A 14,711-nucleotide genomic window follows, 5' to 3' on the forward strand; every position below is an offset into this window, starting at 1 on the left:
TGCTCTTGTGGGAGCTGCTGGGACCTATGGGACTGTATCTAAGGTCGGGGGCCCTGACAGTGCTGGAAGACAGCACAGTCACAGAGAGCCTGAGTGTCTTTGGACAAAGAAGGTAACTAAAAGAGGAAACACAGGCTCTTTCTTCATCTTCCAAGCAACCAAGGAAGAGAGTGAGCCTTCTCCCTGGGGATGTCTGCTGCGGCCTGCTCTGCACGTGGCCTTGGGTTCGGGGCTCACCAGCCAGCATCTCCTCCTTTCCCGGAGACACATCAAGAGGCACAGGGAGGGGCTCTGGGCGGTTGTGCTGGCTCTGCCACTGTGAGCGCTGACTGATGGGAGGTTTTCTGCTCACGACAGAGGAGAAGCTGGGTCTTAACTGGATGTGGGACTCGCAGAAGGGCTGCTCAAGCTGGAGCTGGGGGGTGGGGCAGTACTGCTCTTTGAAACCCTGTCTTTCGCATGGGACCTGCTCTTGGGGGCAGACGGGGTGCCGGCGAGGGAGCCGGGGGGCCAGAGGTCAGGGGTGCCTTCACGTGCACCCGTGTCGTCGTCCCCTGACAGACGCCGGGGCTGCCGGCCCCGCAGGAGTTCTCTGCCCGAGGGCCAGTGAGTCCCTTCTACAGCGGGGGCCTGACCCCACAGACAAGGCGCACCCGCATCGGGGCAAAAAGGGGAGAACAGAGAGCAGAGTCGCCTCCGGGCACCAGAAGTCACTGCCCAGACACGCTCCTCGGCGGGACCAAGCTCTCCCTGTCAGCTCAGGGCCACACACAGCCGACATGGCCAGAATCGAACACCTTGAGTGGGAGATGAGAGGGGGTTCAGAGCCAGCCCGACCAACTTAACAGGACCCAAGTCTGAGCATGTCGCCGCCCGGCAGGCCCCTCGCTCACACGCCTCCTTAACGCTCCACAGCCTCCTATATCCAGCACTAAGGGCCAGAGAACCCCACAGAAGGCTAAGTTCCAGGAGGGAACGATTAACCTGACCTGGGGGGCCCTCGTCCGCCTCGGCCTCCAGCTCTGCTCAGACGGGCCCTGTCCCGGGGGCCCCAGGGGCCATGGCAGGAGGGGAGATGAGTCTCTGACCTTCACTGGACTCCTCCTCCTCCTCGTCTTCCTCGTCCTCGTCCTCCTCCTCGTCCTCCTCCTCCTCCTCGTCCCCGGGCTCGAAGCTCCCGGAAGCCTCCAGCTCCTCCTCACTCTTCCCCTTCAGCAGAGCGTGGATCCTCACCGCCTCCTTCCAGGGGACGCCACCCAGGTCCGAGGTGGGCAGCGGGGCCTCCTCCTCCTCTTCCTCCTCCTCCTCCATCTCAGACTCAGAGCTGCTGCAGGAACAACCATGGGACCAAAGTGAGACTGACAGGCCCCGAGGAGGGGATGACAGCTAAAGGCCAAGGTCAGAGGCAGATGGTCTCTGTGTGGCACCTGCGGGTGGGGAGGAAGACAGGTCCCCGAGGGCCCGCGTGCCCCCTGCCCAGGGGAGGCATGCGGGGCGGAGAGAGTGAACAGCAGTCCCGCTGAGCTCAGGCTCCGGGCCCTCAGGACCCTGGAGACCCAGAGTGAACAGCCCTTCCTTTCATTCCACCCACTGTCTGGCGGGAGGCCCTCGAGTGGGAAGGAAGGGCTGCCAGCAGGAGTGGGGCTGGCAGGGCGTGTGCGTGGGGCGCCGCTCTTGGGAGCGCTGCAGGGCTGTGCAAGCTCACCGCCTGGTGGAGAGGCAGCGGCTGCATGAGGACGCGGCCCGGCTCCAGGGCCAGGAGTGCCGGCCTTGCTCAGAGAGCCTGGCCTTGCCCCGCCAGGGGGATGAGGCCCTCAGCCCTGGAGTGCCCTGACTGAAGGAACAGTCTGTCTCCCTGTGCGGCCAGGTGGAGAGTCTAATAAGGAGGTGTGGGGTGACGGTTTCGGGTCCTGCCGCATCAGCCACTTGGGACCACTTGCCTGGCACATGTGGGCGCAGCAAGAATGGACGAGGGACTAGGTCAGGAGGGCCGGGCACACTGCCACCTGGGTTCTGGGAGTGCGAGACAGCCCCTCTGAAGCCCCCGGCAATCGTCCACAGCAGAGCCAACCCATCAGTTAGAATATGGCGCAGAAACTCCTCACTGCGCCTGCCCGGAGCTGCCTGGGCGCTGACTCATCACCAAGCCCCCGACAAGCCGGCAGGAGGATCCAAAGCCCCACGACCCAGCTTCTAAAAGGAGAAGGCTTGCTCCAGGCTTAAAAGAGCTCCGCAGAGGGGCAGACCCAAGGGAGCAGACGCAGCACAAGGCCCTGCCCACAGACTAGCTCCGCCAACCCCACAGGGGCCCCAGAGCACGGCCACCCTGGGCAACAGTCTGTGGGGGAGGCTGGGATCCCCACCACACCACCACCCTCAGCAGGAAGCCCTCAGCCAGGCTCCCAGCTGCGGGGTGGGCGGGGCTTCAGGCAGGCCCATGAGGAGGGCGGCTGGCGGCTGCAGGGACCAGCCCGAAGCCCCGGATCCCCTCTTCCACTCCCACGCACTTGTCTCTGTGCAGCCTTCTGTCCTGCGGGGCATCCCGGGCCCACCCACCCTGACACCCCTGTAAACACCAGGTGGACGGTGGAGGAGATGTGCCTGGTCCTGCTTGGCAATGGCTCTGCCCCTGCTGGAGAAGGGTGAGCAGAGAGGCGAACAGCTAGGAATTTCTTATTTCAGACCTGCCTCAAAGGAGGGGCTGCTCCGTCTTCGACTTTCAGGGAGCCCTCTGCCACCTTGGCTGCACTATCTGTTTGCTCCAGCCCTTCTGACTAAAGGATGAGCCAGAAACGTGTAAACACTGAAGGACTTCGGCAGACGGGCAAAGCCTGCCAGAAAGGCAGTCAGAAGAACACAACAACAATCACAGAGCCAGTCTTTCCCGGCCTGGGGACACCAGATCCTCCTGCAGAGAAGACCAAAGTGCCATTTTCACAGTAATTTGGAAGATGCTCCCTCCCCACTCCAAGGAAGGGTCACGGAGCTTGGCCCCTGCCAAGGCTCCCTGCTTGTGCGACCTAAACCACGAAGCCGATGCTAAAAATCACCTAGGGTGTCCTCTAAAAACAGATGTTCCTGGTCTCCACCCCAACCCACTGAATGAGACCCTCGGGTACGGGGAGAGCGGCGGCAGCAGGAATTTTCCACCGAGTGTCGTGGGATGTGTTCACCATCAAGGAAACTGGGAAATTTAGAGCAGGGGTTCTCAGGGCGTGGCCTCCAGACTGCAGCACCACCAGGAACCTCTCCCCAAACTGACAGAGTCCAAAACAGCTCAGCCATCTGCACTCTAACAAACCCCTGGGTGACTTGGATGCAGGCCAAGCCTGGTCACTGCTGCCCCAGGGCAAGTTGAGCAGAGCCTAGTTCCGGCATTTACACCACCTGTGTAAGGAACCAAACCCAGAGTGCCAGTCCTGCCCCAGGTGGCAGTAATTACGGTGACCACTGGGGTGATTCAGCACCTGACACCGTGTCCACTGCTTGCAGCAAACCTAGGAGGTGCAGGGCCCTTTGCTGGTGAGGAAGTGGAGGCAAGAGAGGTTAAGAAACTTGCCCACAACTCGCAGGTGGCAGAGAGGAGCGGGAGTCTGGGCTGTGCAGTCTCGGGGAAGCCACCTCACCTCTCCGGGCCTCAGTGGAGGTCCTCGCCCCCAACACACTGTAACCCCACCCCAGGGCAGATTCTTTCTGTTCCTTTTCAATGAAGAGCAGTGTCAAGGCCTCAGCAGGTGCTCAGTCAGCACTGAGTCTCTGAATTAGGTCAAGGGGGTCCCTACGGGCTTATGAGATGAAGAGATAAGGATCCTAACGCTTGAGCAGGTGGATCAGCAGGGGGAACCGACCAGGGAACCTGAGTTTGAATCTTTGTCAATCCTCGATCCCCGCTGTGCTCACCCCCAGTCTCCTCACCAGAAGGTGACAACATGTACCTTTGGCTGTGCCGCCTCACAGGGTCCCAGAGGATGGACAAGGGAGAGGTGGACACGGAGTCCTCTACAAATGGCCAGGCATCGCACTGAAGCAGCAACAGCAGCGCCATCTACAAGCACGTATGCATGCCCAGCGCAGTCCCAGTGCTGCCTCCACTTGCAACCTCACACGACTCCAGAGAAGGTCGGGTACTGCCCCATTTCACAGGAGGAAACGGAGGCACACAAGTCACAGCCCGCCTGGTGTCACAGCCAATACTCCATCCCAGTCAGTCAGCTGCCACATCCTGACCAGGGCTGTGCTGCTCCTCCAGCGGGAGGTACACCGACCACAGGCCGACCTGCTGGCCCTGTCCCCTCATCCCCTGGTTCCCGAGTCCGGCGGGTGGTGCACCAACCACAAGCGAACCTACTGGCCTCATTCCCCTGTCCCTGTGTCTAGCAGGCAGTGCCCCGATCACAGGCCAACCTGCTGGACCCATCACCCCATCCCCGGGTCCGGCAGGCAGTGCCCCGACCCCAGGCTGACCTGCTGGCCACATCCTCCTCTGTCCCTGTGTCCAGCACGCTGCTCAGGTTGTGCTCGGCCTGCGTCTCCTCGGGCACCTCCTGCAGCCCCTCTGCCTGCCTCACCGACAGGCGGTAGTTCTCCAACTCAATCCTCTCCGGGGTGCCCCGCAGTCTCTTGGCAACGCTGGGCTCCTCCAGGCCATTCACACTCGAACCTGCAAGACAAGCAAGAAGCAAAGTTCTAGAACCAGTGATGGGAACGACAGAGGAATTTCTCAGGGAGAGGAGGGACAGCCATCCCCCGAGGCCCAGGAGGCAGACATGGGCAACGGCCAACAAGGTCGGGGTCTGGTGGAGCCCGGAGGATGCTGGTATGAGAGCAGAGGCAAAACACCCCATGCCTGTTCTACTGGAAGAGACAGCCGGGGGAGTGGTGGACATTGGCTGTGCTGGACCTCTAGGGAGAGCCTCCTGGAGAAGGGAGTCCTCCCTCTCGGGCCCTTCCTCCCTGACAACAGTCCAGGACCCAACCAGGGCTCCAGCACTGCATCTGGCTGGCCCACTGAGGTGCCCAGGCGAATGGCTCCACAGAGGTTTCCACATCACGGACTGGGCCGTCTCCTTGTGTTAGATTCACAGCACATGCTCTCTGTCCCTTGGGAACACCGTGTTGGCAATGCTGGGCTGTCCCACCACACCTGTGCAGGAGCAGAGGGGTCCAGACCACCTCTTTCCTGGTCACAGGAGCCAGACCACCTGGTTGAGCTGGTGCCCACTCACTGCTCTGCCCCCTTTGTAGACAGTAAGTCATCTGTGGGGTGACGCGTGGAGACCACGGGCTCCCTGCTCCCAGCACCCTGCACCCAGGGTGTGGTTCCGCTGATGGTCTGTAGCCAAGTCTGTTCTCATACTGGATGACCTCCAGATTCCATCACGCTTCATAAAAAACTCTTCCCACTTCTCTTTATTTCTCTGAGGACTGCTAGGGAGGGTGGACTTGGAGACCTCAGATGCCCTGTCCTTCCACCCTCCCCATCACCATCGTTACTTCTGCTGACGCACCCTGTGGTCCCATGTTCGGGCAGAAGAGGCCCCGGTGCACGCCTTCCTGGGCTCATGTCACAGGACATCGCGGGTGGGTGCAGAGTCAGACACCGAAGCCCACTGGCGGCAGCCGAGAAACTGTAGGAAGTTACAGAGCCACCGCAACACTGTTTGCTCATCTGTCGTGGGGCTATCCCTGTGTCCCAGGGTTAACACGCACATGGAATGAATCACAGGTGTGAGCCACCTCAGTGCCCCGTACACGTTGCCCTCCTCTTCTGCTCCAGCCCAGCACACACTGGGCTCAGCAACACAAGTTAGGTGGCCCACCTGAGTCCTAGTAACATCTCCCCACCCACCCGCACAGGTTTGTTGTTTCCACTTGCTCTGGATGGCAAACTGCAGTCCCTGGAGGGAGACAGCGGGAAGAGCGCTCTGGGTAGAGGGAGCAGCAGGGCTCAGACACCGCCCTGCACAGCGGCCATCTGCTGTCAGAGGTCTGCGAGGGGGAGGGACTTGCAGGTGGAGAGGAGGCAGACACTGCGGTGGGAGCAGGTGACCGGGCTTTGGGGATATTCTCAGCTGTAAGGGGCGAAGTCATGGCAACCCAAGGTCGGGTGACAGGTGGTCTGTCGGGCGAAGCCCAGGAGCCCCGTGATAAACGACGAAAGGAACAGGTGGGAGCACCAATTTTGTAACTTCTGTGATGAGAGGCTGTGCAGAAAATGTTCTGGAAGGTTGGCAATTTTGTGTACAATGTTCTCAACTTCTTCATAATATCGTTAGTGAGAACTCTATCTGAACCCAGGCAGTCACAGAATAAAGTTTCAGTGTACCTGCTGGAATGATCAGGGTCTCCCACCAAACAGCATCCTTCAAATTTACGAGAGAACCTCTAATGAAAATCAAGACCCGGGGCACATTCACTCACAGATCTGGGTCAATGGACAACCACGGGCCTGAGAACGAACCCTTGTGCCGTGCGTACACACCCTCCCGTCCTCTTCTCCGCACCCTTCTGACCATCCCGGACCGCTCTCTGACACCGAGCTCAGGGCCTGAAGTGTGAGCTGTGATGCTGGCCAAGGGCACCTGCAAGATGAGGGACCACGTGGACCCCACGTAACAGCACAAAGGAGGCAGGGACACAGCAGGCAGACATGGCCTTGACACTTTCCAAACCCGCCCCCGGGCCCTTGGAAGGCACAGGCTCTAACCGTGGGCCCACCCTTTCCAACACCAGCCTTCTGGCCTCTTTCTCCTCATCAAAACCCACCTTGATAAAGACACAGCTAAGGCTACCCGGCTACAATGTCCCAACTTACCACGTATTTCTGACAACTGTCCTTACGTGGAAAGGGAAATAAATGGGGAGCAAGGGCCCAAGCACAAAGTTTGTGGCAACTCCACAAATACGGAGTGAAATCCAGTACTTCTTCTAGATGGGGAAGAAGAACAGAGCAAGAACTTCACCCCAGGGAAATCCACGAACATCAGCAGTTCAGACCGAGTAACTTCGCCGCAGAGGGAACAGTCACCCCGTTCCTGGGCAGGCACTCGGGGTGATGGTAAGGAGACTCCGGCCCTGAACAGCAAACCCCCCCACAGGGAGAAGGGTGACAGCGCCTCCCTTCCCAAAGTCATGCGACAGGAGGACTCAGGAGTCTGCTCAGGAGGCAAGTGATGAAGTCACTGCCTGCTGCCCAAAGGCTCAGGCGGGCAGGTCCAACACTGCTCCCAGGGCTCCCTCCTCCCAGACATGCGGGATGGGACCGTGACCTCCCTGCACACACCTCCCGTCTACTCTTCGTCTGCGGTATTTTCACGTGGGGCACGGAGAAAAGGAGGTCACGTGGACACAAGCTGTGGGGACACTCAGTTAGCAGAGAGGCCAGGAGAGGAAAGCCGACAGGGAGAAATCAGAACTAGACCAGGAAGCCCACCCAGACGGGACGGGACAGCCCATAGCCGGAGTGTCATCTCAGGAAGGCTGGGGGCCCTCCCCTCCGCAGGAGCCCACGGAACTTCTGCTGTAAGTTGGTTTTCTGACGTGAAATTCCTTCCGCTTTTGTTACTACAACATCTCCCAGGGTCCCTCCTGGCAGACGGGAATCCCGGTGGGGCACACGCCACTACATGACAAGGCAAAAGGGTGCTTTTAGGGCACAGAAACGTTACAGGCCTTGTGCAGCTCTCTTGATAATGGATTTTTCACGTGCTGAAATACCTCACATGTGAATCTCAACTTGACCGTTTACAGTCGGCTGGGTCACCCCCACAGAACAGCCACCTCTTAGGTGCTGGGAAGCTGTGGGCTCGACTGAAGCACTGAGGTTTGGCCATGTTTTCTCTTAACTCCTGTGACGGCTGAGCTCCAGCTAGGATGTGAGTGAGTCACCTAGGCCACAGGTGCAGGTCTCACACAGGGAAGATCTCCAGTTACGTGTAAGTGACCTGTCAACCAACCCACCCGTGGGACTGAGCTCTGAAATCTTAAGAGGCAGGTAAAGAGGACGGCTCAACAGGTAAGCCAAGCCCTCCCTTCTCTCCGGCTTCTTCCTGTTGCTCCCCCCACACCCCTGCCAGGTCCAAGGGCCCCTACATGTGTCTTTATAGCACCATCTACCTCCTCAACAACCCCCAAACCAGCGGCTCTGCTGGGAGGGGCCGCCCCAGTCACCTGGGCCTCTGGAGCCCGTCAGTGCGTCGGAGCAGGTGTTCAGGAGATTGTTCTGGATAAACACTCAGGATAATCTCATCCTGCAGCTAAACAAGAACGATTCTTCACTATAATTTGAAGAAATTGGCTGCACATATTCTGGCCTCACTTTCCTCCTCCTGACACAGAACAGTGAAGGACTCTGTGTCTCTCAAGGGGCTCCTGCTGCTCCAGGCCCCAGGAACAGGGGCAAATGCCCCGTCTGTGCAAAGACTGTAGCTGCTGCCTTAGCGCCAGAGAAGAGGCACTCCTACAGGCTGCCGGCGCCTCAGAAGACTCCAGGCAGCGAGGCTCTGACAAGAAACCACCTCAAATGATCTGCTGTCTTAAAACGGGGGCTTCACCTCACGGTGGAGAGCAGCCGAGCTTGGGGAGCACAGTGCCGACCGGCAGACCAGACCCAGTAAGAGTGAGCAGTGGGGAGGGGTGTGAGGCAGAAGCCCGCGCATCTGCACGCCAGGCTGCACACGCTGCGCTTTCCCCAAGACGCTGGCTTCAAACCTCGTCCCTCCCATCTGCTGGCACTTCGATCCAGAGTGTCCAGAGCTGGGTCCAGGGCTCTCTCCGGGCCAACCGCATAGCCCCAGAGCAGGCTTGGTCTCTGAGCTGTGGAAAGTGATGGCCAACATCCTGGGTCTTTGCCCGGAATCTATCAACAGAGACAAACCCACATCCCAGGAAGGGCTCCCTACCACAGGGTCTTCTTACAGACACACAGTCTCATACGCAGGTCCCCTCAGCTGGCCCAGGAGCTGAGGTCACCTCCAGCAACGACCACAACTCCTGTCTGTGAGCGCGTCCTGAGACTGGCCTGGGAAAGAACCTTGAGAGCCTGGGGACAGGGCCTGGGGACGAGGAAGGGAGCACGTCACGTTACTGCACCTCCCCACTGACCCACAAGCACTGTTCTCCCTCCTCTGGAGACCAAACGTCCTCTCCCACTAATGGTCCGTGAGGGAGCACAGAAGCCCCGGGGACCGGGGTGCAGGTCAAACCAGACTGTCTCCAGACCATGTGCAACCCTCGTCAGCCTAAGCTAAGCTAAGCTATAGTCCCGCCCAGTCCTCTGACTCTCCCTGAGGTGCTGAAAATTCAGCTTGACGTGAGCCCTACCTGTGACTGAAGAGCCCCAGGACATCACGGAGTGAGGTGACCTCACAGCCCATCCATGCAGGCAGAGGAGAAAGCAAGACCAAATTCAGCCAAGCCCTGCGGAGATTCAACGTGCTGTGCGGGCCAACTCCCGGCCCGGCGTCCCCGGCCCAGCAAGCCCTTCTTGGTTCCTCCCATTGCTCCCAAATCTCTGCCGGCTGGGAACACATCCCAGCGGGCTGTCCTGTCTGACCCCTGGGAAGCCCAGGCCCGAGGGGCCCACCAGCCAGTTCGCAGAAGTAATCCTCACTCACTCTCTCTCTCCGGTTATTCCAGAGCTTCTGGCATCCCCACCAATGGTGGTCATGGGTGATATTCCTGTAACCCTTTCAAATAAACAAGTTTCCAAACATTTTGGCTTATTTGCTCTTTACAACCTTATGAGGTGAGAGGAGCAGGAAGCATTTCTTCCATTTTATGATTTTATTAGAGGGGGAAGCTGAGGCTCAGAGAGATCCAGGACCCAAGACGGCATGGCCAGCAGTCTGCAGAGCACCAGCTTAACTCGGCATCTCCCTTCGAGAGCCACACCTGTTCCACCCAGACCCAGCTCTGGTCCCCGAAGCCATGATCCATCCCCACAGAAGGAAGAGCATATTCCGGGGGTGCAGGGGCAACTCCCCGCGGGACAGGGAAAGCACTAGTGCTTCCGTTTTGAACCGTCCGGTGGAGGTCGGCCAGCACACACACCCGTCAGCAAACACCACGTGCGGGCAGGCTTGCGCCCACAGCTGTGACAGGGGCCCTGCCTGCATCCCTTTCCTTAGCCTCACTCCCTCTTTCCTGATCTCTGAGGGGAACAATAAAATCGAGGCCATTTTTACATCTATGTCACATCCTTCTCCAACTTTAGTCTAGATCAGTGAGCAACCAGGTGAGTCTTTCCCTCAGGGGTCACCTGGCAGTGTCAGGGAACATTTCTGGTTGTCACAACCTGGGAAGGGGTGTACTGACATCTGGCGGGAAGAGGTCAGAGACATCGGGGGATACAGACAACAGTGTGCAGCAAAGACTTGTCCTGCCTGAAGGTCAAGAGTGCTGAGCCCGAGGACCCTTCCTGGAGTCACATCAAACTACTTCCATCTCACTCAACAGGCCACAACCAACCCACCCGACTGAGCCGGGGCCCGACAGACAAGGTCATCACGACAGAGTCCCCACCTCTGCTGCCAGACCCCGGAGCGCAGCACATGGAGGACCCCTGGGAACGGCTGGTGCAGAGAGGACGCCCAGGGGAGGGGCCCGGCTCTCACCACCCCCTGCAAGACCCCACTCACAGGGGACTGCTCGCTGTCTGAGCCCCGCCTGCTGTGCTGTGTGTATGTGTGTGAGCCAGACGACCAGGCTGGGCCAGGGCCTGCGGGAGACAAAAGCTGGTGACCGGCCATGCTCCTCGCTGGGTGCTGGAAGCTGACAGGTACCATCAGAAGGTCCTTTTGCTAAACCCAGGGAGGAAACTAGACTTGAAGACACAATGTGGGAAAAGCGTCTTTCCCTCTGTCCTCAGCTCCTCTTCTCTCCACTTTCCAAAAAACGTCCTCGGCAAGCTCATGGGCTCCCTGTCCCGACATCTTCCCTGCTGTGCTTGCAGGTGCTCAGACCCGAGGGCACTTCTGTGCCCAACCACACTCTCCAAACACTGCAAAGCCAAACTGCTCATCACAATGCCGTGTCTGGTTAGCCCAGATTTAAGCGTCATTTTACGTGTGAGTGGAGTCCAAGGCGGCCCAAACTTCGATAGGTAAGAATTTCCACGTCTCTCTCCTTTCACAGGTGATTTTGCTCCAGTAGTCAGAATGAAGATGCAGATCCCACCCCATCTCTTTCCTTCTGCCAACTCCACCCAGTCCAGGGCAGGCAAATACTCATGGGGACTGCGAGTGGCAGCTGTGACAGCAGTAAGAGAATGAAGACGTCAGCTCAACCACCACTGGTCCCTTTTACAGAAATAAAATGAGTGCATACAAGGAGAAATAAGCAACGGATTTACGCATCAGAAGGAGCTACACTGGGGCCCAGAGAACAACCTGAATGCCCCTGCGAACATAAACCACCCCTGGACGGCTGGCAGGCACGGCTCCACGTTGGGGGACACAGGAAGGCAATGTTCTCGGCTTATTCTTAGTAATACAACTTCAGAGCTGATTTTATTTGTGATGATCAAAAGAAGTGTTGATGTGGAGAAAATGAAAAGTTCAGCGTATTATATAGTCAATTCAACGTTTTTATTTTCTTCCTCAATTTCTTTTGATTTTTCCCCTTTCACGTATCGGTGATGAAACCCTTTGTTCTTTAATCTACTGTTTCCAAAGTCATGTTCCTTGCCCTGGGATCACTGCTCGAAAACTGGGGCCACGTATATCCCAGGAATAATCAAACGCTCACGCATTGATTAGACAGATGCCCACGAGTGGTTCTGACAAGCCGTGCCTGTGAGCTGAGCCCCTCTCTCCCAGGGTGGACGCCCGAAGCTGGAGTCGGATGGAGGGCATGGCGCTGCGGGCGTGCAGGCTCTGGGGTAGCCTCCACCCCGACTGCTGGTCAGTTCTGTGGCCTCGATCAGTCTGCCTGCCTTCCACGTGCTTGTCTCCCTGCAAGATGACACCCTCCTCACAGCCCACTGGGAGCCTGGTGAGAGGTGAGGGCACACAGCACCTGACAACACCCCACGTGCCACAGGTGCTGCAGGTCAGTTGCCCGCCATCCTGCGTCTTCCGGAATGCTCTCCCGGAGTTAGTGACAACGGCTGCTATGGCAAAGTAACCAGCGCAATCACTTGGGAGGAACAACAGGAGTCAGTGCACTTCAAGTGTTACTCCCTGCTTTCATTTGAGGGGGACGTCAGCAGAGAAGGGGCTCTCACTGCGTGGAGCACAGGCAGCGAGACCTGGCGCCCTGCAGCCGGTTGGTCCCCGCCCCCGGTTACCCTAGGGCCCAGCACTGCCTGCTTCTCGGAGGCTCAGAGCCTCCACGCGCCTCCGGGGCTGCCTTCCCTGCACCCCAGGTCCCAGCGTTACTGGGCCTCCAGCAATCCTGACACCCCAAGAAAGGTGGGCCCCGCTAAAGGCATGCAGGGAGCTGGTTTCAAGTAATTCACATTAGACTGAACTCTAGGGCAGAACATTTACTTTTAAAGGAAGAACCTACTAACCCAGTAAGTCTGTCACTGGTAAGACGGTGGGGCAGAAATTCTATAGCTGGTCTCTCAAACCTGGTCTTTCTAATCCTTACTCAGTTCTAGAAAACAGGGAAACAAGAACGGACAGGCTGCCGTAACTGCTCCTTCGGCACCAGGCTGAGCTCAGGCCAGGCTTGGTGCCTCACAGACACTCTTCCCTCAGGTCCCAGGGAGAGGCCACCCACCACACCTTCCAGGCTGGACCTCTGCCATTTACCAAGCGCAGGGGGCCTCTGCTTCCCTGGAGTTCACATTCACATAGGCCCGGTTTCGTTACCTTGAAAGAACACGAATGCTGAATGAAAACGTATTTACTGAGACCTTTGCAGTGAAACAGCCCCAATTCTGTCGTGTCCGTTTAAGGCCCAGGTCCATCTGGTGTCCCCGCTCCACACTTGGCAGAGGGTCTCCAGGGACACTCAGGGGGGCCGACCTTTCCGGGGGGTTGGCTCTGGAGGAGGCCCAGTGACACCAGGACCCAGGGTGCAGGGAAGGTGGCTTTGGCACCTCAGGGAAGCAGGCTTCTCTGGTGACCTGGGCTCCTCAGCATAAACAACTATCAAAGACCTACAATTCTGGGCAAGGACACCATGGAACAGCAGCGATGCACTGGAAATCATCCTGACACTCTACAGAAATGCAGAACAGGGACTCCATCACTGAAGACACACACTAGGGACAGTTTCATGCGATTAACATACAATCACAGTGAGCTGACAAGTACAGAAACAGAGGTAAATTAGAACACACAAGAGGCGACAGAAATCCGACTCTGCGGTGAGGATTTTTCCAGTAATCATTAGCATGGCCCCAGGCGCCTGCTCTCAGCCTGTTCCCCTGCCGGGAGGTGTCCCCAAAGTGCCAAAGAGGGGCCTCTGTCAGTGGTGAGCCTTCTTCACACTTTGGGGACCTCTGGCCACACCTGTGTATGCTCGTGGAGAGGGAAGGACATCATCAGAGGCAAGGTGGAGTTTGCTCGGCTTGAGTCAGGGGCTGGGTGTGGGCAGCGGCTCAACTTCTCACCCACTGTCCTTGCAGATCCATAAGGTGCCTCAGGAATATTCAGGGAACGATCGTAATGTCTGCAGAGCTGTGCAGAAGCCACGCCACAGGAAGTCAACACGAGACGGTGCTCGTGCACTGGAGAAACCTGGAAACACCTGAAGTGGCCCTGCCTCCCCTCCCAGGCGCTGGAAGGTTTCCTGAGCAAACCCAACCCCACCCCCTGTACAAGTGGTGAAGAGGCACGCCCAGCACACGGCTGCAGGGGCCTGACCTGGCTGCCTCCCCTGCCCACAGCGCTTGTGACTCGTCTACTTGCGGGCACTTGCTAGGTGCTGGGCTGGGTGTGAGCTGCAAGGTAAGGGCTAACTTCAGAATCTTGAGGAGGAGTCCTCCTCCTGAACCCCTGCCTGGCTGCTACATGTAGGAAAGCCTCAAGGCAGAGCAGAGACACCTAACTACTCCCGGCCCCCAGGGCAGTGGCCAGAGTCAGAAACAGGAGCAGCGCTGGGCTCCTTGCCCCAGGCAGACGCAGGCTCAGTGTGGTCTCCTGCCCCTCCGCCACCGGCTCCAGCCCTCGGTCCCTCGCACTGGCTGACTGAATGTGGGGCCGGGGGGGGGGGGGGCACCTTCCTCACTCTCTTCTACCTGCAGCTGCTACCAAGCAGAATGTCTCCCACCATGCCACCCTTTTGTTAACGGGAACCTACGTTTTAGGTATATACATGCCATTTCCCCATTTTAACACACGTACACTCTCTCCTGACCCTGGCCCAGGATTGAGAGTCCGGAGGCACAACGGTTTCAGGCCCACTCCCTGAGCGACCCTTTCCCACCCTCCAATCAGGAAAAAGCGGAGGAAAAGAAATACTCAGAAACCTGAAGAGTGTTTGGAATTTATTCTCTTAAATAAGAAGGATAACATTTGTTAAAAAAAAATTAAAAGCACAACACCTTAGTTTCACAGTAACGGAGAAACAAAGTTACACAATTAAAAAAAAACAACTCACAAAGATACACACCGAAACTAAGAGGAACACAGGTTAGCAACAAAGGCAGACACGAGGCCGGAGGTGGACGGGTGCGGCCTTACAGGCAAAGCCCTGGCCTCTCTGAACCGCCTGCTCTCTTCCCTACCTCAACAGCCCAGGAAAGGGGTACGGAACCCCTT

At 57.9% G+C, this 14,711-nt stretch overlaps 1 protein-coding gene across 34 annotated transcripts in view; it reads right to left on the reverse strand.

The window, feature by feature from the left end:
* Window positions 1-14,711, reverse strand: part of MICAL3 (microtubule associated monooxygenase, calponin and LIM domain containing 3) — a 144,501-nt gene that overhangs the window by 30,712 nt on the left and 99,078 nt on the right. For 32 of the 34 annotated variants that reach the window (XR_004317128.1, XR_004317127.1, XR_004317129.1 and 29 more), the window contains 2 exons: window positions 4,465-4,660; window positions 1,089-1,327 (listed from right to left, as the gene is read on the reverse strand). Coding sequence is in view for 30 of the 34 variants with exons in the window: in XM_032473009.1 (XP_032328900.1) it covers window positions 1,089-1,327; window positions 4,465-4,660 (435 nt within the window). In the remaining 4 variants the exon portion in view is untranslated. Of the gene's footprint in view, window positions 1-1,088; window positions 1,328-4,464; window positions 4,661-5,507; window positions 5,628-14,711 lie in introns of those variants that run through there. The other 2 variants (XM_032473007.1, XR_004317130.1) reach the window with 2 other exon arrangements.

This window comes from Camelus ferus, chromosome 34 (assembly GCF_009834535.1).
Source record: "Camelus ferus isolate YT-003-E chromosome 34, BCGSAC_Cfer_1.0, whole genome shotgun sequence".
Classification (NCBI taxonomy): Eukaryota; Metazoa; Chordata; class Mammalia; order Artiodactyla; family Camelidae; genus Camelus; species Camelus ferus.